The sequence below is a fragment of the Cydia fagiglandana genome, chromosome 4, assembly GCF_963556715.1.
Source record: "Cydia fagiglandana chromosome 4, ilCydFagi1.1, whole genome shotgun sequence".
Classification (NCBI taxonomy): domain Eukaryota; kingdom Metazoa; phylum Arthropoda; class Insecta; order Lepidoptera; family Tortricidae; genus Cydia; species Cydia fagiglandana.
The window spans coordinates 13848531-13876217 of NC_085935.1; the positions used below are offsets into that span (position 1 = coordinate 13848531).

A 27687-nucleotide genomic window follows, 5' to 3' on the forward strand; every position below is an offset into this window, starting at 1 on the left:
AACAAATTTCAGAGTCAGAAAATGCCTATTTCTACTGCGGTACACGCTTATCCCAAACAAAGAGGAAATATAATGTATAAATAATAAACATATTTAGGAAACAATATTGTCTTACCTGAAGCTGCTTATGCTTTTATTTAATGAAGCATTTTTATTAAATTATATGTCAATATGAAGCGGTTTTTAATTTTACTATATCAACCAATTTTAGAAAATAAAAAGCTAAAAATTACAAACAACTCCATTTGCCGCCATTTTATAACTTTTTTCCTAATATTAAAAAAAAGTCCGAAATGGATATGTTTTTCGTTTTTTTTCTTGTTATGGACTTGAGGGCAATGTTTTTGGTTGCTTGTCATTGCACCGTAATACACTACCGCACCGCACTGCGACTTTGGTGCGGTGCAGTAGTGTGTTACGGCTCTAACCGCAATGAATCACTAGTATGTATAAAACCTAATAACATCTACTTGTTTTGGAACGTAAACATTCTTATATCTATGACATGTCATGTGTCAATCGTGTCATTCGATTCTGTCAGTCGTCAGCGAGGCACACATCATCTTGTTGTGTACGAATAGTTTATATTGCGCTACCGCCTCATATTGAGTGAGAACTTTACTGTAGTTGTAGCTTCTCTATTAAAAATGTTTAAAGTTAATAAATCAATATTAACATGTGTTCTATTAGCATTTGCCACAGTTGTAGTATTGGGCCACTCTCATTCACATTCTCATGATGAGCCGCCGTCGTACAAGTATTCGAAAGCTGCAAACGAACAACACGAAACAAAGTCAGAACAAAAAAAGATAATGGAACCAGACTACGACCTGTACGTGAACGCCCTGAGTTCTACAGTTTTTATAAGCATAGTGCCATTTTTTATTCTCTTCTTCATACCTATAGATGGGACTGTTGAGAAACAACCACTGTTAAAGGTTTTGTTATCGTTCGCTTCGGGCGGACTTCTCGGAGATGCTTTTTTGCACTTGATACCGCACGCGCTGGCGGCGAGCGGCGGTGAAGGCGGCGGGCACAGCCACAGCCACTCGCACGGCGGCGAGCAGCACGCGCCGCATGACACCAGCGTAGGGCTCGGCGTGCTCGGCGGCATCATCGCCTTCCTAGTCGTCGAGAAATCCGTGCGGCTGTTTAGTGGAGAACATGGACACTCCCATGGAGGCGACAAGAAGAAAAACGATGATAAATTGAAAAAGAAGGGAAAGGACAAAAAAGAGCCCGAGATCAAAATAGCGGGATACCTCAACCTTGCTGCAGATTTCACCCACAACTTCACTGACGGCTTAGCTATTGGAGCATCATTCATTGCTGGGAAAAATATTGGCTACATCACTACTGTCACTATTTTACTCCATGAAATTCCTCATGAGATCGGAGACTTTGCTATTCTGGTGCAGTCTGGCTGCTCCCGGAGAAAGGCCATGATGTTGCAACTGCTGACTGCCTTTGGAGCGATCTCAGGAACTCTTATCTCAATTTATCTACAAGGCTACGAGGATAGTGTTGTATCTAAACTAGTACTTCCTTTTACAGCGGGTGGCTTTATCTATATTGCCACTGTTTCAGTTATTCCAGAATTGTTGGAAGGTGCCAACAAGTTGTCACAGTCTATCAAAGAAATTGTTGCACTCCTGGCTGGAGTGTACATGATGGTACTTATAGCACAATATGAATAAATATAAGTTCAGTGTAAATATTCCTATTTTATGTTGTACACTTATTAAACTATCAAAACATCACAATTACGATTTTTTTATTTACAACTAATTTCCTTACAAGCATACTAAAGCCCAGTCTCCATATCGCGTGGCAAACCATCGAACATTGGCTCGCGCGGCAGCTGCGCAATGGATACCGTGCTGGCTCGCGAGCCAACTCGATGGCTACAAGGATAAAGAACCCTTAATGAAAGTAGAGGCTGTAAATAGAGGCATGCTGGAAACCATGAGATGACATAGAATACATCCAGTAATATCCTTACATCAAGTTTCAATTTGAATAACAACCAACAGTAGGTTTCTTTTGGCCTTTCTATAGCTAAAAAGGAATGCATAACTAATTGGTTGCACCTGTTTGTTGCGAATTAATTTGTTACACCTGTCTAAATATGCAGAAAAGTATGCAGACTTGCAAAAAGTTAACAGGGGCACAGAATAAATAATAGTACTAAGTACAGAAGACTCACTCTCTAACAAAACGCGTCTGTTACGATCAGCACAGATATGGCCGCTAGGTGGCGACAGCGCCACGCGCGGCTTATGGCAAACCCGAAAATTGGGGCCGAACAGATGCACTTTTAGCTACCTGTAGCAAAGCAACGAAATCGCGGAGTGAGACACGCCTGACAGGGGCAAGTACAATCATGTCTAAAAATATTGATACAGACAAAGTAGCAGACATATGTATACTCAACACGAACTTATTGCCCATATATTAAGGTATTGTATACATATCATTGACACTTTTTCTGTATCAATATTTTTAGACTTGACTGTACAAATCAAAACTGTGGGTGCAAATCAAAACTCAAGTTGTGCTGTATAGAGCAGCAAATTGTTCTTAAAAAAATGCCATAAGATGACTTAAAATTTGGTTAGAATCCTCATCAATGACATGTTTGTTAATGACTTATAAGAACATTTACAGTATATTTTCTCACTCATAAGGACTACCAAGTTCAAAACATGTCTAATCTTACTCAGCATTTGGTGACAATGCAATTGCATGTGTGGCTGCACTGTTATCAATGTCAAAGAAATAACTGCAGCTACATAATATATGATTCACAAAGAGAATATGAATAACAAAGAGAATGATATATGGACATTTGTTTTAAGATTTTATACAAAACTAATATTATATTATTTGCCAATTTGACTTTCTGGAAAAATATTATTTAGCTACTATTTCTGTAGGACAGCTAGCTAACCATGTCACTAAAACTAAATTGTGTGAGTATTTGACTTTTGAATTTTTACTAGCAGGAATATGTGAAAAGAATGTGTTTTAATACACTGATATTGACATGGTTAACTGAAAATATTTAGTCTTCAATAAAAATGCAAATGTTGGAGAAATATTATATTTATTTTATAGTTTACTTCTTCTTGGACACACCAACAGTACGTCCTCTCCTGCCGGTGGTCTTGGTGTGTTGACCGCGCACACGCAGGCCCCAGTAGTGACGCATGCCCCTGTGGGCACGGATCTTCTTCAGCCTCTCCAAATCTTCACGGAGCTTCGAGTCCAAGTTGGAGGAGGTCAGCTGGCTGTACTTTCCGTCAACAATGTCCTTCTGTCTGTTCAAGAACCAGTCGGGGATTTTGTACTGCCTTGGGTTGGACATGATAGTGATGATCTTTTCTACCTGAAAATAAATTAGATTTTAGTCTAATAAAACCAAGAAAACTGATGAATTATTAGCCAAGCGAGGAGCTACTGATTGTACAGGGAGTTTTTGAGTGGTGGTAGATATAGAAGCCTGCACAAAAAGATGCAAAAATCGGTACCTCCTCCTCGGTGCATTCTCCAGCACGCTTGTCCAGGTCAATGTCGGCCTTCTTCAGGACGATGTTCGAATATCTGCGGCCTACTCCCTTGATGGCCGTCATGGCAAACATAACTTTACGTTTGCCATCGATGTTCGTATTCATAATACGAAGAATATGTTGAAACTTGTCCGGAATTACGAGCGACTGCAACAATAAATATTATTGAATAATCGGGAAAATATGCATACACACACATCATAACACTGTCTAAGAGTCTCTAAAAATAAAATGGACCAATTTTCACTTCACGATTAATTAGTAATTGAAGGATTATATACCATTTCGGCGAATTTAATATGGCCAAACGTCCGCAAGCACTCTACAACAACATGAAAAGAACGTCAAAAACGTCAAAAATGGATTGTCAAAGCTGTCAAAAAATATTGCCAGTTTAAATCAGTGTCTATGGATTTTAATAACTAAAACTCCTGTTTACTGTCAAATATTTCATATTTGTATGTTATGCCACAAACATATTATGACCGTAGGGGTAGGGCCCGTATGGTTAGTTGGTTACGCCCATCTCTTTTACAGCTTAAATCCAAAATAAGGGTTTTTCGTACAGATATTTGAAATATACGTCCTTTTTCCGTATACACTGTTTCTTTTCAGGAAATATAATTGAGTGTTTTCTTTGAGCTAGTGAAAAACTGACAACATTTAAACAAATGCAATAAATATCACAGCGTTGTTAAAGAACCAAATTACGATATTCTTTTTCACTTAACTAGATTGACAGTGAACAGATAATTATTTGTAAGCATAAAATTCTTCAGTTACATGTTGCAATTTTGAATTTTATTTTAGTGTGGTAACATTAATAAGTGAGTGTTCTTTCGTCGTGTGCCGGTTTCCTCAGATTTTCGGCTCCCATATTTATCTTTACCTTGAATTTAAGTTAGAACACTAATACAAGATGCATACCGAACCGATGTTACAACTTATACAAATATTGGAAAAGACAATATCTCCCGGTAAGTAATCATATTTCTTACAATACAATGAGCATGGCGTTTCTCACTATAAATGTCAACCACTGTTATCGCCTAATTTTGTCTTGCACACAATGAACACTACTATTTCAGTTTTCCTGTTCGATATTGTTGAAAATGCCGACTTATGATGATGCGTGCACGTTACATTTCTTTCAAAATGTAAATATTATGTCTAGGATAGAATCTTCTAGTTTGTAAAAATGTCTCGTTGCAAACGAAACATGCTGTTAGTTTCCAACAGTTGGAAAGTTGATGCTTTGTCCGCGTTAGTATGATGAACTCGAATTATAAACTTCCTTGGAAATACACACATAGATTATCACTTAATTGATAACCTCACTTGATAAGGCTGATGTTTTGTGCCAATGAAATCGGACATTAACCTTTTTCAATTCTCATTTCAAAATAATTATAAGAGTAAAATTGTGAATTGCAGATCGAAATGAGTTGGAAGCAGCAGAGAAATACCTTGACCATGCAGCAGCCACAAACTTCACAGCATTCATCAAGATGCTGTCAGATGTGCTGGCACAGGGTGGCAACAGTCAGGTGGCGCGCATGGCGGCCGGCCTGCAGCTCAAGAACCACCTCACATCCAAAGATGCCTCACTCAAGCAACAGTACCAGCAGAGGTGGCTTGCCCTACCAGATGAAACTAGGCAATATATTAAGAAAAATGTAAGATGGCTTAATGGAGCTAGCATATTATTTTTATTCCCATTATGGAGTTTTATATGAAATGCTAACCTTAAAAGGCTAATTACTAACAGATTTATTAAAATGTTCACCAAAATACTATACTACCTTACCTTACACACTTACTATACCACAATTATGTCCAAAAATTACACCGAAAACCATAAGCCGGTTTTCTAATAAAAGCCCACCATACAATAAAATAGTCAATTTAAAATCAATGGTGGAGATATGGTTGATTTATTTTGTTTTGGAATCAAACAAAACAAAAGAATTGCATCTCTGTCTTAACTCAACATGGTTTAATTTTTTTTTTTATATAAATAAATCATTTATTTACATACAAAATATATACAGTGGTTTAAATTAGATTAAAGTAATAAGTACCATGGGGGCCTTAGGAGATTTATTTCAAGCATTTCATTGTTTTTCTAGATCCTGTTAGCAACTGGCACTGAAGACACCCGACCCAGTTCTGCGGCGCAGTGTCTTGCATATGTGGCGGTGGCTGAACTCCCGGTGGGCCAGTGGAATGACCTTATTCCCAACTTGGTGGAAAATGTTGTTAATGCCCAATCTACTGAACTAAAGAAGGAAGCCACTCTAGAGGCCATTGGTAAGTAAATTTGTTATACTTAGGGCATACTGAAAATTCCTGGACTGGCCACTTAGAAAAAATAAGGCATCTCATATATCAGAATCCTTTAGTATGGCCCACGTACAGTAGATGGGACAGAGTAATTTTTCTGTTCCTTATAATTAGGAAGCTGACTGAACCATAAGCTTGTTTAGGATGTACTATAGGAGATGATAAGATGAAGAGGAATAGGCATGTTTTATTGATTTGGGAGTCAATTCTAACTTTTGGGAAAAACTTATTGAATTATTGTCTTTATGAACTACTGATGGTAATTTTTCTCTCGAAATTCGTAAGCACATTGTAATATGCCTTAGACTGCTGCTGATGCTGTAATATGACTTTGAGGCCTTCACCTAATGGGTTCCTACAAATTAAATTAACAAAATTATATTAACAAACTTTATGTATAATGAAAGGAAATAAAAGGCTATTTATTTTATTTGATATACTAAGACTTTGAATGATCCCAAGAGACAAAAAAGTAGGGTCTTTATTCACACATTACATGTGTATCTGAGGATAAGTTCTATGGTCTAGCATCTAGCATAGTAGTTTTTAGCAAGTGATTCACAAAACTGATGATTTCAGGAAGCGTATAGTTTTTAAAAACTGGCATTAGTAAACTGGCAAAAGGTGGCACTTAAAAACAGAACATGCCTTTGTTCACTTTATTTGTCATAAGTATTTTACTTCCAAACAGTTAGTGGGGTTTGGCAAAAAATATTTCGCTCAGTGACCACTTGTCACCAAAAGGTTAAGAACTTGCGTAGTTATTAATGCCTTTATATCTTGTCACAACACAATATTCCAATCACAATAATATAAAATTCCTCATGTTATACATATTTATTAGTAAAAAAGATATCCACCGTTCCACAGTCAGGCAAAAGGAAGGGGAGAAGGCTATGTTTCATAACCATTCAATAGTAGTTCACCTTTCAATGAAAAGGGGGAGAAACTATTCTTGCTAGGGACTACCAAATATTTGGAAGTTAATACTTATGTCACAATTGTACTGTCACATCAGATGCTCCCAGGGACCACAAGCTAAGAACCAATAATCTAGACAAAAAAAACATACGAAAATGTGTAGTCAATTAAGATTTTATGAGGTGAGGCTGATATGTGACTAGAGTAGGATGATATATATATTTTTATTTCAGGGTATATTTGCCAAGATATTGATGCTGAAGTGCTGACAGAGCAGAGTAACCACATCCTAACAGCCATTATCCATGGCATGCGGTCCACTGAGCCCAGCAACCATGTGCGACTGGCCGCCACCCAGGCTCTGCTCAACTCACTTGAGTTCACTAAGGCTAACTTTGACAAGGAAAATGAGAGGAACTTCATTATGGAGGTTGTGTGTGAGGCTACACAGTCAACTGATATGAGGATAAGTGTAGCAGCACTGCAGTGTTTAGTAAGTATAGGTTTCTATTTACATGTTTAAGGGTATTTTCATTTAACTTGTACTTTAAAGCGCGACTTAAGTTGTGTTTCAGTAACATCTAACCGTTACATTCCTGATAAAATGTATGGGATTTGACATTGACCATCAGTTTTGTAATGATTGCTAACCGGCCGTTAAAGATGCACAGTTAAGTTAAAATGCTCTTAAACAGATGAGGGTAGTATACTAGCAATTTCAAGAAATTCTTAGAACCATATTGCGTCGATTTTATTATCTGGGAATTTAAAATATTACTTGTAAGGGACACTAGTAGTTTAAGGTAATAGATTGAACCTTATAAAAGAGGAGAAAATTTAACTGGTATAGCTCTAGGTTTATAAATTTATCCCTTTTAAATCAAATTACTATATCCTATGATCCTATTACACGGAACCTATCCCAGATAGAAAAATAACATTTTTAAGGAAATAAATAATTCTACCATCTTTTTAGGTCAAAATTCTATCGTTATACTACCAATACATGGAGCCATACATGGGCCAAGCACTGTTCCCCATCACCCTGGAGGCGATGAAGTCGGATGTTGATGACATATCACTGCAGGGCATTGAGTTCTGGTCCAACGTCAGTGACGAGGAAATCGACCTCGCCATTGAGGAAGCTGAGGCTGCGGATGCGGGTAAATATTCTGAAATTTCTGAACAACAATATAAATGGGTGAATCTACTATCTCTTGTTGACTCTGTCAACTCAACTATACTATGTCAACTAAATTACTCTAATATTTTTGCACCAAATTGACTTTGACAGACAAACAGAGACAGTAGTGATCAGTTTCTGGGCTCTGGTTCTGGCTCTGTTTTTTTTTTCACAGTAGTGGAAAATAAACTGTTATTTGTACATGTTAAGGAAAGGCATTTCGACTTTATTGATCGTTTGATTGTTTATTAGGTCGTCCCCCAGTACGAACCTCGAGGTTTTACGCGAGAGGTGCTCTACAATACTTAGCACCGGTGCTAATGCAAAAGCTCACTAAACAAGATGACACTGATGATGAATTGGATTGGAATCCTTCAAAGGCTGCCTCGGTCTGCCTAATGCTCCTATCCAACTGCTGCGAAGACGAAATTGTTCCACACGTCCTGCCTTTCATAAATCAAAATATCAAACATGAGAATTGGCGGTTCAGAGAAGCCGCCCTAATGGCCTTCGGTTCAATATTAGGCGGCCTTGAATCGAATACTCTCAAACCCCTGGTCGAGAAGGCCATGCCGACCCTCATCGAGGCCATGTACGACTCCAGCGTCGCCGTGCGGGACACGGCAGCGTGGACCTTCGGAAGGATTTGCGAAATCGTTCCAGAGGCAGCTATCAATGAAACTTATCTCAAACCCCTGCTAGAGAGTCTCGTCAACGGACTAAAGGCTGAACCTCGTGTCGCGGCAAACGTGTGCTGGGCATTTACCGGATTGGCCGAAGCCGCGTACGAAGCCGCAGACTGTGGCGACTCTAACCAACCTAAAACTTACTGTATGTCAAAATACTTTGACTTCATCATTGAACGTCTCTTGGAGACCACTGACCGTCAGGACGCCGCCCAACACAACTTGAGATCGGCCGCCTATGAGGCGCTCATGGAGATGGTCAAGAACTCTCCCTCGGATTGCTATATCACCGTACAAAAGACGACGATGGTTATTTTGGAGCGACTGCAACAAGTCTTGCAGATGGAGAATCATATTTCCAGCCAAGCGGACCGCTCGCAATTCAACGACTTACAGAGCCTTCTGTGCGCGACTCTTCAATCCGTTTTGCGAAAAGTGACCCCTGAAGATGCGCCGCAAATATCTGATGCCATCATGACTGCGCTTCTCACTATGTTCGCGAGCAACGCCGGCAAGGCTGGCGGCGTGCAAGAGGACGCCCTTATGGCCGTCTCTACCCTAGTCGAGGTGCTAGGAGAAGGCTTCCTAAAATACATGGACGCCTTCAAAAGATATCTTTATGTTGGACTTAAGAATCACCAGGAATATCAAGTATGCATAGCTGCTGTTGGATTAACTGGAGATATTTGCAGAGTACTTAAGAGTAAGGTGAGTTGATCAGAAGTTAATATCTTATACCACTCAAGTCTCAACTAAGAAGGATTGATAAAAAAAAATATGCCTGTTAATATTAGAGTCAGGGGTGTGAAACTCCTGACTTCGGCCAAACTCGGCTTAGCATTGCTCCGAGCAATTATTAGGGTTGACACGACATTGACAGGTTGAAAAGCCAGAGAGAGAGGGTTCAATTCCTAATCATTTCTACCAGGCAGGCAATTTAATTGTGTATTTGTCGTTTGATCTAAACTAGTTGTATATATTACAGGCACTCCCCTACTGTGACGAGATTATCCTGTTGCTTCTGGAGAACCTCGGCGACCCGACCATCCACCGCTCGGTGAAGCCGCAGATCCTGTCCGTGTTTGGAGACATTGCTCTGAGCATTGGACCTGATTTCGCCAAATACTTCGATGTCGTCATGCAAATGTTGCTGCAGGTAATTAATACAATATTATTTCTTATTAATACTATTTATTATGGTATATTTATTTCACTACGTACATAACTAACAATGTAATTAAATCCTGCAAGTCGAATTTAACTTACTTCAAATAGCCATATTAATCTGAAACTTTGCATAACATGAAACTGATCTGATTATGGAGATGGCAGTGTTGGCATCAATCTGAACTAAATCAATCCGGATTGATCAATCGAATTGACGCGTCAATCCGAATTGATCAATCCGGATTGATCAATTCGAATTGAATCAATTCTGATTGACGCGGCAATCCGATTGAATCAATTTGAATTAACGCATCAATCCTCAATTCGGATTAAATCAATTCTCAATCTAGATTAACCATAGTCCCTAAGATTACTTTTCAAAGGTAAAGGTGTAAGTTTTTGGGACTTACTGGACTTAAATTCGATATCTGAGGTTCCCAGAGGTTCGAAAACATGTTCCTGATGTCAGTATTGACTGACGACCTATAATTTTATTATTACAGGATCGGGAGTACTTATTTTATTTATTTTATATATTATTTATTTAATGTATCTTATTTATTTTATTTATATATATATATTTATTTATTTTATTTACTTGATTTTTTTTATTCTTTTTTTTTATTTTTTATTTTATTTATTTTATTTACTTGATTTTTTTTTAATTTATTTAATTTATTTAATTTATTTAATTTATTTAATTTATGTAATTTATTTAATTTATTTAATTTATTTAATTTATTTAATTTATTTAATTTATTTAATTTATTTAATTTATTTAATTTATTTAATTTATTTAGTTATTTATTTTATTTATTTTATTTATTTTATTTATTTTATTTATTTTATTTATTTTATTTATTTTATTTATTTTATTTATTTTATTTCTTTTATTTATTTTATTTATTTTATTTATTTTATTTATTTTATTTATTTTATTTATTTTATTTATTTTATTTATTTTATTTATTTTATTTATTTTATTTATTTTATTTATTTTATTTATTTTATTTATTTTATTTATTTTATTTATTTTATTTATTTTATTTATTTTATTTATTTTATTTATTTTATTTATTTTATTTATTTTATTTATTTTATTTATTTTATTTATTTTATTTATTTTATTTATTTTATTTATTTTATTTATTTTATTTATTTTATTTATTTTATTTATTTTATTTATTTTATTTATTTTATTTATTTTATTTATTTCATTTATTTCATTTATTTCATTTATTTCATTTATTTCATTTATTTCATTTATTTCATTTATTTCATTTATTTCATTTATTTCATTTATTTCATTTATTTCATTTATTTCATTTATTTCATTTATTTCATTTATTTCATTTATTTCATTTATTTCATTTATTTCATTTATTTCATTTATTTCATTTATTTCATTTATTTCATTTATTTCATTTATTTCATTTATTTCATTTATTTCATTTATTTCATTTATTTTATTTATTTTATTTATTTTATTTATTTTATTTATTTTATTTATTTTATTTATTTTATTTATTTTATTTTTTTTTTTTTTTTTTTTGTTTTATTTATTTTGTATTTTATTTATATTATTTATTGTATTTAATTACTTTTATTTATTTTATTTACATTATTTATTTCTTTTACTTTATTTATTTTATTTATAATATAATAAGATTTATAATAAGAACAGACCACACAGGTAGATACAAAGATAAACAGAGGAACGGCAAAAAAACTTATTTATGCTGGAGGCTTCATAGATCGCTCATGCCAACCTCGGTTATTCAATAACAACTTGAATTTAAGTGTGCGTAAAGATTACAATCGTTTGAACTGGTCAAAAACTTTATAATGAGGTAACTGAATAGACTGGGTTTTTATTTCGGTTACCGGTAACAGAGGTTAACCGTATCTGATACGGTTACCGAATCAAAGTGTTACCTTATCAGACGGTTACCGTTATGGTAGGTGTTTTTACAACCGCTTCTAAAATAACCCTATGAAAAACCCCGGTTAAGGTAACCGGTATTCTGTCCCTGGTAGAATCTAAATACTGCCGTTGAAATCATGTTTTGCACCTTAGATATCGATTTTGAATGCAAGCAGTCACTTTCAAAAAATGTCACTAAAATGTCCCGAAACAGGACACCTTTCAATATTGCAGTCGAAAAGATGTTTAGAAACCTCTGGCTACCTCAGATATCGATTTTAAACGCAATCGGGTAATTTCTAGAAATGTCCCAAAAAAGGGCATCTCTCAATATTTCCCTCGGTAACAAGTTTCGAAACCTTTGGGCACCTCAGATATCGATTTTGAACGCAATCGGTTAATTTCAAGGAAAATCCCGAAAATGTTCCAAAAAGGACATCCTTCATAATGCCGTCAGAAACATGTTTCGGAACCTTTGGTAAACTCGGACACCGCTTCGGAACGCATTTGGTCAGTTTCAAAAAATGGCCTAAATAGAAAGGACATTAGGTATACATACAAAGTAATCGTCAATCCGAATTGACGATTGAGGATTGAGGATTGACCGGTCAATTCGAATTAACGATTAGTAATCGTCAATCTTCAATCAGTAGATTTAGAATTAGTTTCGTCAATCGTCAATCGTCAATTCGAATTGATCGGTCAATCCTCAATCGTCAATCGTCAATTCGAATTGATATTTTGCCAACACTGGGAGATGGAGCCAAAAGGATAGTGGAAGTCTTCGATGGCTCCCCTTATCCCTTGCCCCCTTGCCCCCGATGAGGCCCTTCGAAATTGGACTCATATGATTCGTTTTCTTTGGGGACTAAATAAATATTTAAGTGGGGCACCCATACAACAATGGTGATTTTTATGCCGTTTTTTGCGTAATGGCACGGTACCCTTCGTGCGCGAATCTGACTCGCACTCCAGCAAAGTTTATTTCTGGTTTACTAAAACAGCTGGTTATGTTTGTTAACAGGCCAGCAACGCCCAAGTGGACCGTAACGACTTCGCCATGGTGGAGTACCTGGGCGAGCTGCGCGAGAGCGTGCTGGAAGCGTACACCGGCATCATTCAGGGCCTGAAAGGAGCAGGCGGAGAGGTATGCCAACTGTTTACTGTGCGGTTGTTTGTTGTACTTAAATACGCGGTTAAGTCCCGTTGTACAGTTTAATAATGTGTGAAAATCGTGAAAGTTTAAATCCGTGTTTAGGGGCTGTCCATAAATTACGTCATCGATTTTTGACCCCCCCCCCCCTAAAATAGTCCAAAAATCATGCTTCGAATGACCCCGTTTCCTCCTCGTCATGCTACCATCATCCGTGGTCCAGACCCCCCCCCCCCCTTCTGTTCTCGTAGTATTTACTTTTGTTTTGTTGTTTCTTAGGGTGGTACGAGTATTCCATCTGTCCAATGTGTACATTACATTTTGCTTAATGAGAGAGTGAGACGCAATGCACATTGAGTGAGACAAAGAAATTGGCCAGGGGGCTGTCCATAGATGACGTCATCGATTTTTGCAAACCCCCCCCCCCCCCATTAGAAATGACGTAATATATTATTATGAATAGCCCCCAGGTAGAAGATATTCCATCTGCCCAATTTCTGGGCACGGGGTGATATACCCTTACTTAGATCTCTTAGTTAGTAGGCATCATGTATGGTAGCAAAAGATAAGTAAAAATGTAAGTAAAGTATTTCTAGCAAATCTAACGCCTCGCCACCGGTATATAAGAAGAGATTTAGTTTAGTTTTGTGAAGTTTAATTGTTTTATTAAAATGACCGGGTGAACGCAGTCGTGTAGTAATGTATGGCGTGTGACAGGTGCGCGCGGACGTGGCGCTGGTGGAGCCGCACGTGAACGCGATCGTGAACTTCATGATGGCGGTGGCGGTGGAGCCGGAGCGCACGGACGCGCACATGTCGGCGGTGGCGGGGCTGGCGGGCGACCTGTGCGCGGCGTTCGGCGCGCGCGTGCTGCCGGTGCTGGAGCAGCGGCCGCTGCTCGACCTGCTGGCGGCCGCGCGCCGCTCGCGCACGCCGCGCACCAAGACGCTCGCCAACTGGGCCACCAAGGAGATCCGCAAGCTCAAGCAGCAGGCGCCGCCCGCCAGCTGGTCAGTACCCGCCCTCCCCTCACACCCGAGCCCGTGCCCGTGCCCTGCCGACCTCCCCGAGTAACTTAGGCCGCTTCCTCGGTGCGATGTCGGAACTACTGATGTGCCGTCGGAAACTTATAAAAAATTCGAAATTTCCACATGGCATAATTTAGTAAATTTCTCTTTTTTTGTATGGAAAATGAAACTTGCCATTTCTAGAATTTTCATCTTATTTATTTCCTGTATTTTTTTCGACAAAATATGAGAACTTTTCCAACCGGTTGAAAACTGCAACATTCACATATGTGTGATGGCTCGAATGCGAAAAAGCGTCCGGAGATGAGGAAGCGGTCTTAAGAAACGCAAATATTTTACATCTATGTATGTCGATCGACATCTAGCATAACTTATTCCGCCTTGTCTTTCTATTATACTGAACAGATTTATTTCCTATAAATAGTTTATATCTGATAATTTCGACAATATACTAAGCTGTGCACATAGTAATAATATGTACAATACGACTGACTGCAATTTGATTGAGCTGTACTTTCAATTTAACACGTTCCCAGTTTGTCGACGTCGTATGCCTACGGTGAAGTCTCCGCGAGTCCAGTGCGCGTATAGTCGGTTAGTTACTTCTTGTTACATAATAAAGTGGACTCGTATATATTCTGATTCTTACGGTTTGTCCTTCTTTTTGCTTGTTTGTTAAATTCTGACTTCAACATAAGAACTTAATATAAAAATAAAATTAATAGCCCCCGGATAAAGATCATTAGAACAAACTTTTAGGCACAATATTACAGAAATCTATGCAATATAATGTTGTGTAGCATTTGGAAAATTCATTAATAAAGACTTTCTGCTTCCAGATTTGAAAAAACGCTATGTAAAAGCGACGTAACGCAGTTTCAAACCACCTGCTGCTGGTAAACAACTCAAATGTATGTCAGGTTATGTATAGCGTCTTTGGTGTCATTATTCATAAGTCGTTAGGTGCATTCGATTCCGGGCTTTTCTCTTCCGGTATAATTTCACTAGACTGCATGCTATTTTGGGGAATTAAGTCTTATAAGCTGATTGTGTGCGCTCAATACCTAATAGTAAGACAGTGCACTTAATGGAGTTAAAAAAGCTAATTTCTCAGTTTAGCCGTCGCCTTCTAGGATCCTAAAACCTAAACTGGGTCCTAAGTTTTTTAATATTGTTGCCCTTATGAAATGATCTATTCGGAAGATTTACCTTATCAGGCGATTGCTCACAGGAAATAAAAGTTAAATATTGCATCTATCCTGTCACCTTTTATATCAGAATCAGAACAGAATAAGCGGCACAAGTTTTATATTTGACCACTCAACTGCTTTTTTAACTCCATTGCCTAATTGTAACATTTTAGTATTAATACGGAAGTTATTTCAGCGTCGATTGTTTTAATAACGTAGATTATATCAATGACTATTGTAAAAAAAAGAAACACGAGAAAAGTAGTTTAGATTTATTTATATAAGCAATCAGTTATTTATAAATGGTTACTGGTAGTGACGTTTTTTTTTAAACCGTAATGTTTAATGCGTAGTAGTTTTTTTTTTGTTGCCTTTACTAACACTGCTTTCTCTGTTTCTTATTTTGTCTAGTTTGTCAGCTATTTAAATAAATGACGAGTAAGCATAGGGAAGCAACAATGGCATGCCGGTTCATTTAAAATGCCGATTGTGATGGGTGAGGGAAGGGAACTACCCTATGTTAATTTTTTTCCTGTAGTGTATTTTCTATCATCTCGTAACACTATACTTAAGTAAGCTCTAGCGAGTTTTATACCCCTACAAAGTATGCAGATGACATTATATCCGGATTTAATTTATAGTAGTAAATGATATCAAGTCGGTAAATGATCGACAAATGCCTGCGAACAATGCACCTGGCGCGGTTTACTATTCGGAGTAATTTAAGTACGCCTGACTATAGTAATCTTTCCATGTTAATCTTTAAAGCATTTTTCCTATTTGGTATTTTAAATACAGACAGTGGCTGTGGTATGTTTACTTATGTGAGAAAAAAGTGATAGTGAATTTAATTTGAAAGCGCGACAGTATGACAGAGGACGAATGTTATTTTAGGCATGCACATGTGCAAGGGATTATGAATTTTATAAATTTATTACTAATTGTGTTTTGTAACAGTGCGAAAAGACGTATGAATGATCGAGAATGCACGTAAAAGGAGACGAATGGATGATTATCACAGATCTTTTGTAAACTAAGGCATGTGTCGATCTTAATGGAGAGATGGATTATTGTATAAGGTTCCATCAACTTTAATTGAGACAGGAGGCCGCCATATTGGTGATAGCTACTTGTTCATCACAGTACTCGTCTACCAAACAATACGATAATGAGGGTTTCCTCGATCGAGTTTTTCACTAGATAACAGCACCGTGGCGAGAGGTCTAGCTGTCATAATCCCACCAATCATGTTCCAGGTTTTTTTTTGGTGGATTTTGGCAGCAGCTGTCAAAAAGACCTCTCGTCACGGTGCTGCTATCTTGTGAAAATCTCAATCGCGGAAACCCTCATTGGCTTTAAATAAAACTTTAATTTAAACAAAATGCATATTATTACTAATAAAACAGTCAGTTGAAACCTTAAGGTTTTGATGTCATGGCTAAACAAGTATTTGTGATGAGTAAGTAGACACTGCCTTCGGATCTCAAGCTTACATTATTTGTACATATGTAATTAATATCGTTTCCTTGCGACATTGAGTGGCAATCTATTGTTGGCCATGCGACTGATAACTACTGAACCGAAACTTTAAGAATAGGAATATCAAAATACAATGAGTTTAAATTAAAACCATGGATATTAAGTCTGTGAAATCAGCTCAATTTGGTACTAAGCTAAATTATTTTGTTATATCAGCGACGTAACAAAATCACATATTTTAATTAAATATAGGATATTTAAACTAGTTTGTCGTCGGTGCGTGTCTATTTTTGACCAATTCGAATAACGGTGGTTTGGAATCGCTATTTCGATAATAATTTTTCATCAAACCATAACCTTTGTTATTTAGAGAAATAGCAAAGTAATAAATCATGCTTGTTTCCTTAATACGTTGCTGGTTACATTTATGTTGATTATAGTTAAGTACCCAAATTGTTTTTTAACCCTGCCTACTAAACTTGCCAACTCAATGGCAACCACAGAACCGGATAATTTTAAAAGCAGCAACTAACTTATCAAATGTCGATGAATTTTGTAGTACGGTCATTATATCCAAAAAACCGACCCTACCCGTGAATAATTAGTTCTTGGATTTTTTTTTCGTAGGTCCCTCGGGGGGGTCACTGGGAGTGTAAATTCAAAAAGTAGGCTGAATCAGGCTCCTGCGTATATTCGAAAAATGTTTTTTTCCAAAAAAAACGGTTTTTCTTCAATATCTCGGCCATTTTTGATTTTACAGTAAAACTGTAAGAACAAAAATTGTAGGAAATTTGATTCTCTACAAGTTAGTCCAGTCATTATATCCAAAAAACCGACCCCTCCCGTGATTAATCAGTTCTTGGATTTTTTTTGTACGTCCCTCGGGGGAATCACTGGGAGTGTAAATTCAAAAAGTAGACTGAATCAGGGTCCTGTGTATATTCGAAAAACGGTTTTTCTTGAATAACTCGGTCATTTTTGATTTTACAGTAAAACCGTGAGAACAAAAATTTTAGAAAATTTGATTCTCTACAAGTTTGGTCCTCACAATTTTTCTTCTAGGATCGATAGTTTGGAAATAAAATTTGAAAAAAGCGACAAATTCAAAATATTTTCAACATCTCGTTTATTTTGAACTTTACGACATAAATGAAGAGGACTAAACTTGTAGAGAATCAAATTCTGAACAGTTTTGGTTCCTACCTTTTTTCCCCCAAAATCGATATTTTAGAAATTAAACCTGAAAAACGCGACAAATTCAAAATATTATCATTATCTCCTATGTTCCACGCTTTACGGCATAAATGAAGGGAAACAAAGTTGTAGAGAATCAAATTCTGAACAATTTTTGTCCTCACGGTTTTACTGTAAAATCAAAAATGACCGGGTTATTCAAGAAAAACCGTTTTTCGAATATACACAGGACCCTGATTCAGTCTACTTTTTGAATTTACACTCCCAGTGATTCCCCCGAGGGACGTACAAAAAAAAATCCAAGAACTGATTATTCACGGGAAGGGTCGGTTTTTTGGATATAATGACTGGACTAACTTGTAGAGAATCAAATTTCCTACAATTTTTGTCCTTACGGTTTTACTGTAAAATCAAAAATGGCCGAGTTATTGAAGAAAATTTTTCGAATATACGCAGGAGCCTGATTCAGCCTACTTTTTGAATTTACACTCCCAGTGACCCCCCCGAGGGACCTACGAAAAAAAAATCCAAGAACTAATTATTCACGGGTCAAAATCTATAATGACTGTACTATTGGTGCTACTTGTGAAGAGAGGAAATGATGAATGGGCCAAAACTTTTTGAATTATACGTTCAAATATGCGGTTTTTTTATATTAAACGTATGTCAACAATTATGATTTTGGTTACGGCAATTCCAGTTATCTCATTATTAAACTCTAAAGTATTGTCATGTGTGCGTCAGCCTATTTTACAGGCTAGTTACTTCTAGGGTATCTCACTCGTTACCTAGATGAGTGTCCATAAACTAGGTAGTTTACAAGCTTTTCGTGTTACCTGTTTCTACATAGTCGATTCTTGGTTACCTAGTTTTATGAGTAATGTAAAGTAATTAAGCGATGCTCATTTTTACTTTTATGTAGTTCTTCGGTGCAGGTACTGCAGGTCGCTGAGAAGCACGGGTATGATACTGATATACCTACTTATTTATTTTAAAGAGTCGTAATCCTCAAATGACTGTCAAAAAAACACATCGCAGTTTGATATTGTTGCCATAAACGTAGATTGACTTAAGTGCCTTTTACTCGTACGAACTGGTGACGCTTCCTGAAACAAAATATACACTCATTATCGGTTGTTGATGTTAAATTTAATAACATCGCAAATGTGTACTGCTTATCATTTTGTATCTATAATTACCGCACCGTACAGTACCCATAAAACATGTACCGAGTTGGATTGTGCGTTACACAAATGCGTTACTTTACAGTAGGTAACGGAAATGGTCAAGTAAGTCGGGGCGGGCTGTGGCCGCTCGCCGGACGGACCGCGCCCCCAGTGTGGACCGAGCAGGTCGCCAGGTGAATGCCGATTGAGTTGGAGTGTCTGCTAGTCTGTGAGCATCACTGACAGGGATGATGTTTGCGCGAATTATGCAAGATTTTTTTTAGGTGTCTTATTGATCTTCAGATTTTATTTGTATTGATCAAATAATGCGCCGTATTAAAGTTTGTTTTAATTGAGTATGATAGGAGAATGTGTGAGGACTAGTGCCATGCCATGAAAGGTTCTGAATTAGAATCGAAGGCATCGAGTCGATGAATACCACCCACTTTTCCTGCGCGAAAATCGATTAAAATTATTTTGTTACATCATTTTATTTAATTACTTTCTTTTGACTCTGAATACTATTCTGTAAACTGTTCTATAGTAAATAAAACATTTAGATGTTAACAATGTTTGTTTTAATATTCTATTACAGTACGTAAAGTTCAACTCTCCTTACAAAACATAATCCCAGCGTCCCCGTCCTGTCCCCTGGATCCAACTCCTGTGTTACCTAAGGCCTGAGGACCTACCGCCAACATCGAAAAATCTAAATCCATCGATAGAGAGTCACTACGCTCAGGGCTCTATTTTAGAGTCCCTCGCTACGTTATCCCTAAAAAAGGTTATATAGTAACAGCACCAGTCATGGGACATTTAAGAGGGAATTTGGAGTATTTGTGATATTTCCCTAATACATGTAAATGGTCTATCGCTTAGCGTGTTAAAAGATGAAAGTCCTATCCGTCTTTCACGTTTTAGGCGTGTTGTATCAAAGATACTGCAATGAGTTTCCACATACTTAACAAATTAAAACTATCCTTTTTTTTCCCAATCATGGACACCAAAGCTCCAGTAATGGGCCCCCCTATAATGGACAGTGCTCTATCAGTATAAAATATTGAAATAGGTCATCAGATCTGGTCCATGTTATCATAATATTGCATTATCATCCGATTTGCATATTTAATTACGAATACAAAATTTCAACTCAATCGGAAATCGGAAAGTGGCTCAAATTCGGCTACCAAGATTTGACCCATGGAAAAACGATATTAATTTAGCCGAAGTCCGAGCATACCTCCTGGTTGACATATTTCGTAACTACATTTTACTTCTGTATTGTTTAAATATGAAATGATGGCATGGCAAACATCATTATGTAAATTGTCCCATTATAGGAGGTATGCAGTTTTACAGCTCCTATAATGGGATTGGGCCAAATACCACTATTTTTGTAAATCTGTGGAGTCACAACATAGTATGTTATATACCTTATCTCATGGTAAATGCAATTAACAAAACACATTCTAGTTTTTATCAAGTATTAATTAATTGTAATGTAATAGATTAACTCGCCTCTCTTAGCGCAGTTGTTAAGAATTCGTAGTAGTATTTTTTTTCAGTGACACGACAACTTTTGGGTTGACGCCAATTTCTTAAAAAAACAACCAAATTTAATAAAAATTAAAACTGAAACAGCTCTAGGACTCTTATTTATGATAATATACAGCCAGTGTTTATAAACTACTTTTAGACACTTATTTTAGAGAATTTGTGGTTTTTTGTCCCATTACTGGTTCCACGCCCATTATAGGGTACACTACTATAAAGGGACCGTGTACGTTGGAGGGTTTGCCATCTTGTGACCTAAATTGGAAGCTTAAACTTGACGCCAAAGCAGGTGCTGCTCCCTACAGTACACGCACGCTCCTTTACGCGTTGTTGGCCGCCTACATCGGAAACTTGACAACACTGCGCCAATCATGGTATAATAATATACTCCGCCTGGTAGGCTGGTACTCTCTTGCCGTCTTTTCGTGGTCACGTGACTGACACAAGCCTACGTCATCATGCGACAGCGCTATTTGATAATATGCGATAGCGCTATATAAAGTGGCAATGTTATTGTGACGTAGGCTTGTGTCACTCTGGGTAGAGAAGACTATGTTTTATTTTATTAGACTAAGGCGCCAATAATCAAGGGACTCGTTGTCCCCAATACAATCCTTATTCTAGCTTCAGTTAGGATTCAATGTGCGCTCACGCCGTAAGTAGCTAACACACTATCGCACCGCACCAAGGTCATTGTGGGACGCACCCATAAGTAAGAGGGAGAAAGAGATATCGCTTTCTCCCTTTTACTTATGGGTGCGTCCCACAATGACCTTGGTGCGGTGCGGTAGTGTGTTAGCTACTGTAAGTATGTCATTAGGCTCAGTGGCGGATTTGCAGTCTTTGCCGCCCTAGGCCCCAAGTCTTGTAGCCGCCCCTTCATCAGCATCAGCACTCATCATATTGACTACATTTAGATCAGGCAACGAAAAGGTATAGAGGGAAATGCTTGGGACACATTTTTTACTTAGTAACTTTTTGGACTCGTTAGGAGGTGAACATATCAAAAGTAGGGGGGTTTGGTTTGAAGGTCACATTTTTCGGTTTTTCGCTTATTATATCTCAGAAACTATACGTCCTTGTGACATGATCATAGGAACATAGGTTTTACGTAAAAAATAAGCAAATACTTATTCATTGTAAGTTACAGTTTTACCAATAACATTGACTTTTTATGTACCTACAAAAACATTCAAAAAATCTAAAAAAGAAACATCAGAAAAAAATTTTTTATGCCTATTTTCTTGAATAACTGCTTATAATTATTTATTCTAAAATTATAAAAAAAAATTTGAGATTCTTACAATGAGCTCTTTGATTTGATATGTAACACGATATAGTTTGAAAAACTTTATTTTTAAATTTTCTCATTTACCCCCAAAAATGGCCTCCATATTTAAAATTCATTTATTTACGTTACACGAGCATCTTTGGGTCACAAACTTACATATGTGTGCCAAATTTCAACTTAATTGGTCCAGCAGTTTCGGAGAAAATAGGCTGTGACAGACGGACAGCCAGAGCCAGACGCACGAGTATAAAGGTTCCGTTTTTCCTTTTGAGGTACGGAACCGTATAAACGGGGAACAAGGCGCGAAGGCGTCAACAATATGCGAAATCGACGCCACATTCGATTTCGCGGCTTCGCGTCGCGATTCGCGCACAAGTGTGGAGGGCCCTCCAGATATCGTAAAAATTGTAGCTTGTAGCAAATTTCATTTTGTATAATAATCATGTCGTTAGAACGCATAGTTTCCGAGATATAAGCGAAAAACTGAAAAATGTGACCTTCAAACCTCTCTTCCCCCGGCTCAAGGGCTACTGCCGAGGACTTTTGATGTGTTCACCTCCTAGAGAGTCCAAATAAAGTTAGGTACATATAGATGGTCAAGCAAATCTTGTCAGTAGAAAAAGGCGCGAAATTCAAATTTTCTATGAGACGCTATCCCTTCGCGCCTACATTTTTCAAATTTGCCGCCTTTTTCTAATGACAAGATCTGCTTGACCAAGTATAGTCAACAATTGTGTTTCAAGCATTTCCCTCTATAGGTACCTTTTTAGAAAATTCGTTGCCTGGCCTAATATTGAGTTATTTTTTGTTATCATTAGCGAATTTTTTGTCACAATTTGCCGCCCCTAATATCTCGCCGCCCTAGGCCCGGGCCTACTGTGCCTTATGGGAAATCCGCCACTGATTAGGCTCCCTTGTGATACAATAAATACCATTGATTTTTAGTTTACCGTGGTCGTCCATGGCAACGACACTATTTGTGATTTTACGGGTTTTACGACCTTACTTTAAGTATGCAGTCGCCTTTTTAATGAAAAGAACGGTCACAGAGCTAAACCGTGGAAGAAGAACCTATAAGGGGTTCCTATTTCATTACGGAACCCTAAACACGAAATATTGACGTCGTCGAGTAGAACGTAGTGTCACAGATCGTAGTGTAGTCGCAGCTTTATTTGAGTGCAAAGTTCTCTATTGGATGCTGAGAGGGGTGAGGTGAGGTGAGCGGGAAGCAGATCTGTCAAGTCGTCCACGCTTGTCGGTCTCGCAGCGATTCTACATTGAGATTGAAGCATTTTCTTTTATAATCGCATTTTACGCGCGCAGCACGCATTTCATCACATTTTTTAATAAATATAAAACGACTTAAAGCCGCAAATTTGCTTAAGTTTGTTAATAACACAACTATAATGAAGCCCCCGTACAAAATTGGTAAGTAGTGTATTTATAAGATTTATTTCGTACAATTATTTAACATATTTGAATACTTATAATATCCGTAGGTGCTGGGTCAAGACATTTCAAATTAATTTGTTCCGGTATTTGTAATTCACCATATGCAACCTAAATAATGCTGGTTATGCATATAGGTTATGTTAATAACATGCTTCTATTTAGGTAATTTTTACTATTAATAGAATTTTAATATCAGTAGTCACACAAGCTGCATAAAACAACTATTCTTCTTGTTGAGATGGCTTCTTATCTACTTGTACTGGACGCTAATACCCATTGTACTAATCTATTATTGTGATAATGATAACATAGCAATATTGGTAATCCTAAAGATTAAATTTGTTGATCTTTTAACAGATAGCGAATTTCATAGATTTATAATTAACCTACTGTATAAGGAAATAAAATGCTAAAAAATAGCAGACCTTAGAATCTGTTGAAATCTGCAACATTATACAGATTTGATATTAATTTAAATTACTAATTAATGTTATTTTTATTTTTTAGCTGATGAGAAGCTTGCTGAGTTGGGCCGCAATGAAATCATGCTGGCAGAGAAAGAGATGCCGGGTCTAATGGCCTGCCGTCGCAAGTATGCTCCTGCACAGATTCTTAAGGGAGCCAGGATCGCTGGCAGTCTTCACATGACTGTCCAGACTGCAGTACTCATCGAAACTCTTATTGAACTTGGTGCTGAGGTGAGTCTATTATTATTATCCATTTCAATCTCTAAAGTATAATTATAACCAGTCTATTAAAGCACATGGCCGTTAACATTTGCCCTTAGTATTTAATAGAACAAGACAGAAATTGGAAGTTGGAGTTGAGTCAAGTTGTGTTGTTGAAATTTTATATAGCTAGGTCCACACAGAGCGAACATATGCGCTATAATGAGTTAAAAAGGAAATAGTTAATGTGCTGTAAAGTGACAATGTATGAATATTTGATTTTAAAAAGGGTATTTTTTTTCCATGTATATTTGTTAAATACAACTTGCAAAAACAAGTACATACATTGTAAATACTTCATCTTGAATAGTAGCTCACTATTGTAATAAATAAGGAATAGATCTTCAGCAGAAATAAGTTGTATATCTAATCAGTTCTCCTATCTTGAGTCGTTGGATTTGACTGACAATTGCTTATCATTTTCCATCAGAAAATATCAATGCTATCTGATGTATTTCACAATCTGTTCTGTTAACCATACTTAAAAGTCATTAATGACAAAGAGCTCAAAAATATGTAATGTTCCATGGGAAAAGGTACCTCATGGCGGCTTGAAAATATTACCTCTACTGGCCTCCCTTCTTTGTGTTTACATATATATGTCATCCTCATCCATAATTCATTAAACAGCAAGTCATGTTCAAATATCATACCTATACATAGATAGATAGAAAAGATAAGACCTGCCTTCCAGACAGTTCCTATCTAAGTTACACATTACATATCTATTTGTGGTACAATTGGTACAAGTTGGATACAGATCTGCAAGTCACTCTAGTGTGCGAATTGGGCATTGCTGTACATCTATACTGAGCAACTTTTACTATATGACCAACCCCGAAATCGCGAAAAATTACCCTCCCATCATAGAAAATGGACCAGTGATTTTGGGGTTGGTCCCATAGTAAAAGTTATTCAGTATAATCCCAAAACCTCCCTGGCAACGGGAATGTAGTTATTTTTTTACCACCCTGTGTAACTAATAACCTCATATCACATTTATTAAATGTATGGGTAATTTCATTATCATAGCAAGGAATTAAATAACAGTGTCATTTTAATATCGTCATCATATTTTGTCATCTTTATCTTCCACCTTTGAACTGTGTAGTTCATTTTATGTAAACATATACATAAAAACAATATCTTATTATTAGTATCTTTGCTGAAGTAACATGTTATTAATTTTACACAATACATATATATTAATTCTACTATTACACAATGAAAAAATCTTGCATGGTGTATGATACCACAACCATGACCCATTCCAAACTCTAGTCTCCTCAAATTTTAGGGTTCCGTACCTCAAAAGGAAAAAACGGAACCCTTATCTTATAGGATCACTCGTGCGTCTGGGGTTTATTAAAGACATTTCATTCACGTTCCACATAAAAAAGTACATTGTTAAAATTTTTGTAATATACGGAACCCTTGGAACGTGATTTCGACTCGCACTTGACCGGTCTTTTTTTTCATATCTGTCAACCAACTCGGGTTATTCCCTAGTAGCTACTGCGATTTTTTTTCCCACCGTTTACCAGTGGCAACACTGGCAACTACTGGGAATTTTTTGTCCCAGTAGTTACCAGTGAATGGTGGGAAAATAATTCCCAACTTGGTGGTAACTAGTGGAAATAACCACCAATTCATGTAATGTTTTCTTGTGTCCCACAGGTCCAGTGGTCCAGCAGTAACATCTACAGCACACAGGACGAGGCGGCGGCGGCCCTGGTCGCCCGCGGCATTCCTATCTACGCGTGGAAGGGTGAAACCGAAGAAGAATACATCTGGTGCATAGAACAAACACTTGTCTTTGCTGATGGAAAGGTGAATATACTATTATCAAAGTAGTTGTTTACTCTCTACACTCGTCACTTACAATAATATATATAGAGTACATGTCAACAAAACATAAATCACTGTCAATATAGGTGAATTCAGGGTGTCATGTATTGGGCATTAACATGTTGACCACAGGCCCGTCTCCATATTGGCATTCACGACCAACCATTCAATGAATGGTTCGTCGCGCGGCGCGTTCGAGCGCGCCAATGATCCAGTTGGCTCGCGCGGCAGCCCGGTATCCATTGCGCGCGGCTGCCGCGCGAGCCAATGGTCGATACTTACTAGAGTTATTAGTCAAACATGCTTAAACAATTGAGGAATATACCCTTGCTGGGCACTGACTAAGAGAATAGAGACAATAGTCCTAATTTATTAATTACATGTTTTAATGGATTAACAAAATCTAACAGATTTTTTTTTGTTTCAGCCCTTAAACATGATTTTGGATGATGGTGGTGATTTGACCAACTTGGTGCACAAGAAATATCCCCAGTACTTGGAAGGTATTAAGGGCATTTCAGAAGAAACTACCACAGGAGTTCACAATCTGTACAAGATGTTCAGAGAAGGAACACTGAAGGTACCTGCTATCAACGTAAATGACTCTGTCACAAAGAGTAAGTTTGACAACTTATATGGATGCAGGGAGTCTCTGCTGGACGGAATCAAAAGGGCGACAGACATTATGGTTGCAGGGAAAGTCTGTGTGGTAGCTGGATATGGAGATGTCGGCAAGGGTTGCGCCCAAGCCTTCAAAGGATTTGGAGGCAGGGTTATTGTTACAGAGATTGATCCTATCAATGCCCTTCAAGCAGCAATGGAAGGCTTCCAAGTCACCACAATGGAAGAAGCATCAGAGGTTGGACAAATCTTTGTCACCACCACTGGCAACCTTGACATCATCACCAAAGATCACTTCTTAAGAATGAAAGATGATGCAATTGTTTGCAACATTGGTCACTTTGATTGTGAGGTAGACGTTGCTTGGCTGGAAAACAATGCCAAGAAAGTGAACATCAAGCCTCAGGTTGACCGTTATGAACTTGAAAATGGCAATCATATTATTGTGTTAGCAGCCGGTCGTCTGGTTAACTTGGGCTGTGCTACAGGCCACTCTTCATTTGTCATGTCTAATTCTTTCACGAATCAAGTATTGGCCCAAATTGAATTGTGGACGGCTCATCAGAATTATCCTATTGGTGTCCACACTCTACCCAAGAAGCTTGATGAGGAAGTAGCTGCTCTACATCTGGACCACCTGGGAGTCAAACTCACCAAGTTAACTCCCAAACAAGCCAAATACATTGGTGTTCCTGTTGAAGGTCCATACAAGCCAGATCACTACAGATACTAAATTTTAAGATCATAGGACTGGAAATAATAATTAAACTTGTGTCTGGCTATTTACTTAAATATATTACAAAAAAATTCAGTGATTCTTACCAGCATGTAATTGATGATCACACATTATGAAATTAAATGTGTAGATATACATATAAGTGCAAGTGTTATATAACTCTTTTATAAACTGCAATATACTAATAAATGCATTTGTTTTCAAACATTATACAGTATTTTATTTTGTCTTACTTATATTTAATGCGAAAAACTTGGACAAAATATTCGTCTTTCTATGCTTTATATTTTGCTAACATGTTCAGGGAAAATAATGAAAGGCACATATTATTTATGGGAACCTTTTTAATTTCAGCATTAGTTGTTAGTGTGTGTGTGTGACGATGTACGACACGATATATATGTCATTAATACATAGTAATAAAATGCAAATACTTAACAAAATAAACAGTCAT

The 27687-nt window shown here is 37.0% G+C and overlaps 4 protein-coding genes across 5 annotated transcripts; 3 read left to right on the forward strand and 1 right to left on the reverse strand.

Moving 5' to 3' along the window:
• The first annotated feature begins 542 nt into the window (after window positions 1-542).
• On the forward strand, window positions 543-1763 carry LOC134663770 (zinc transporter zipt-7.2). Its single transcript, XM_063520252.1, has one exon. The coding sequence runs from the start codon at window positions 648-650 to the stop codon at window positions 1695-1697; it is 1050 nt and encodes a 349-aa protein (XP_063376322.1). The 5' UTR covers window positions 543-647; the 3' UTR covers window positions 1698-1763.
• Window positions 1764-3089: 1326 nt separating this feature from the next.
• On the reverse strand, window positions 3090-3977 carry LOC134663771 (small ribosomal subunit protein uS13). Its single transcript, XM_063520253.1, has 3 exons — window positions 3851-3977; window positions 3531-3716; window positions 3090-3388 (listed from the first exon to the last, which is right to left on the reverse strand). Exons 1-3 carry the CDS (start codon window positions 3851-3853, stop codon window positions 3119-3121), a joined length of 459 nt encoding a protein of 152 aa, XP_063376323.1. The 5' UTR covers window positions 3854-3977; the 3' UTR covers window positions 3090-3118.
• A 386-nt stretch (window positions 3978-4363) lies between these two features.
• Window positions 4364-19573, forward strand: LOC134663772 (importin subunit beta-1). 2 transcript variants are annotated; one of them, XM_063520254.1, is made up of 11 exons: window positions 4364-4546; window positions 5004-5245; window positions 5699-5879; window positions 7067-7326; window positions 7810-7996; window positions 8269-9410; window positions 9688-9858; window positions 12818-12940; window positions 13664-13956; window positions 14511-14568; window positions 14814-19573. In XM_063520254.1, the coding sequence occupies exons 1-10, from the start codon at window positions 4489-4491 to the stop codon at window positions 14563-14565; spliced, it is 2712 nt and encodes a 903-aa protein (XP_063376324.1). In that variant the 5' UTR covers window positions 4364-4488; the 3' UTR covers window positions 14566-14568; window positions 14814-19573. The 2 variants fall into 2 exon arrangements, with proteins under 2 accessions (XP_063376324.1, XP_063376325.1); XM_063520255.1 differs by lacking the exon at window positions 14511-14568 and having other exon boundaries at window positions 4365-4546.
• Window positions 19574-23114: 3541 nt separating this feature from the next.
• On the forward strand, window positions 23115-27443 carry LOC134663773 (adenosylhomocysteinase). Its single transcript, XM_063520256.1, has 4 exons — window positions 23115-23276; window positions 23808-23998; window positions 25706-25858; window positions 26304-27443. Exons 1-4 carry the CDS (start codon window positions 23255-23257, stop codon window positions 27228-27230), a joined length of 1293 nt encoding a protein of 430 aa, XP_063376326.1. The 5' UTR covers window positions 23115-23254; the 3' UTR covers window positions 27231-27443.
• The last annotated feature ends 244 nt before the right edge of the window (window positions 27444-27687 follow it).

What these genes read in the sequence shown, in the direction of transcription:
- LOC134663770 (XM_063520252.1), top strand. Translation starts at nt 648, where the DNA reads ATGTTTAAAGTTAATAAATCAATATTAACATGTGTTCTATTAGCATTT.
- LOC134663771 (XM_063520253.1), bottom strand. An exon ending in GAGAATGCACCGAGGAGGAG is followed by an intron (nt 3,389 to 3,530) that starts GTACCGATTTTT and finishes ATTTATTTTCAG; the next exon opens with GTAGAAAAGATCATCACTAT.
- LOC134663772 (XM_063520254.1), top strand. Translation starts at nt 4,489, where the DNA reads ATGCATACCGAACCGATGTTACAACTTATACAAATATTGGAAAAGACA. An exon ending in GGCAATATATTAAGAAAAAT is followed by an intron (nt 5,246 to 5,698) that starts GTAAGATGGCTT and finishes TTGTTTTTCTAG; the next exon opens with ATCCTGTTAGCAACTGGCAC. An exon ending in TGAAAGGAGCAGGCGGAGAG is followed by an intron (nt 12,941 to 13,663) that starts GTATGCCAACTG and finishes GGCGTGTGACAG; the next exon opens with GTGCGCGCGGACGTGGCGCT.
- LOC134663773 (XM_063520256.1), top strand. Translation starts at nt 23,255, where the DNA reads ATGAAGCCCCCGTACAAAATTG. An exon ending in GAAGCCCCCGTACAAAATTG is followed by an intron (nt 23,277 to 23,807) that starts GTAAGTAGTGTA and finishes TTTATTTTTTAG; the next exon opens with CTGATGAGAAGCTTGCTGAG. An exon ending in TTATTGAACTTGGTGCTGAG is followed by an intron (nt 23,999 to 25,705) that starts GTGAGTCTATTA and finishes TGTGTCCCACAG; the next exon opens with GTCCAGTGGTCCAGCAGTAA.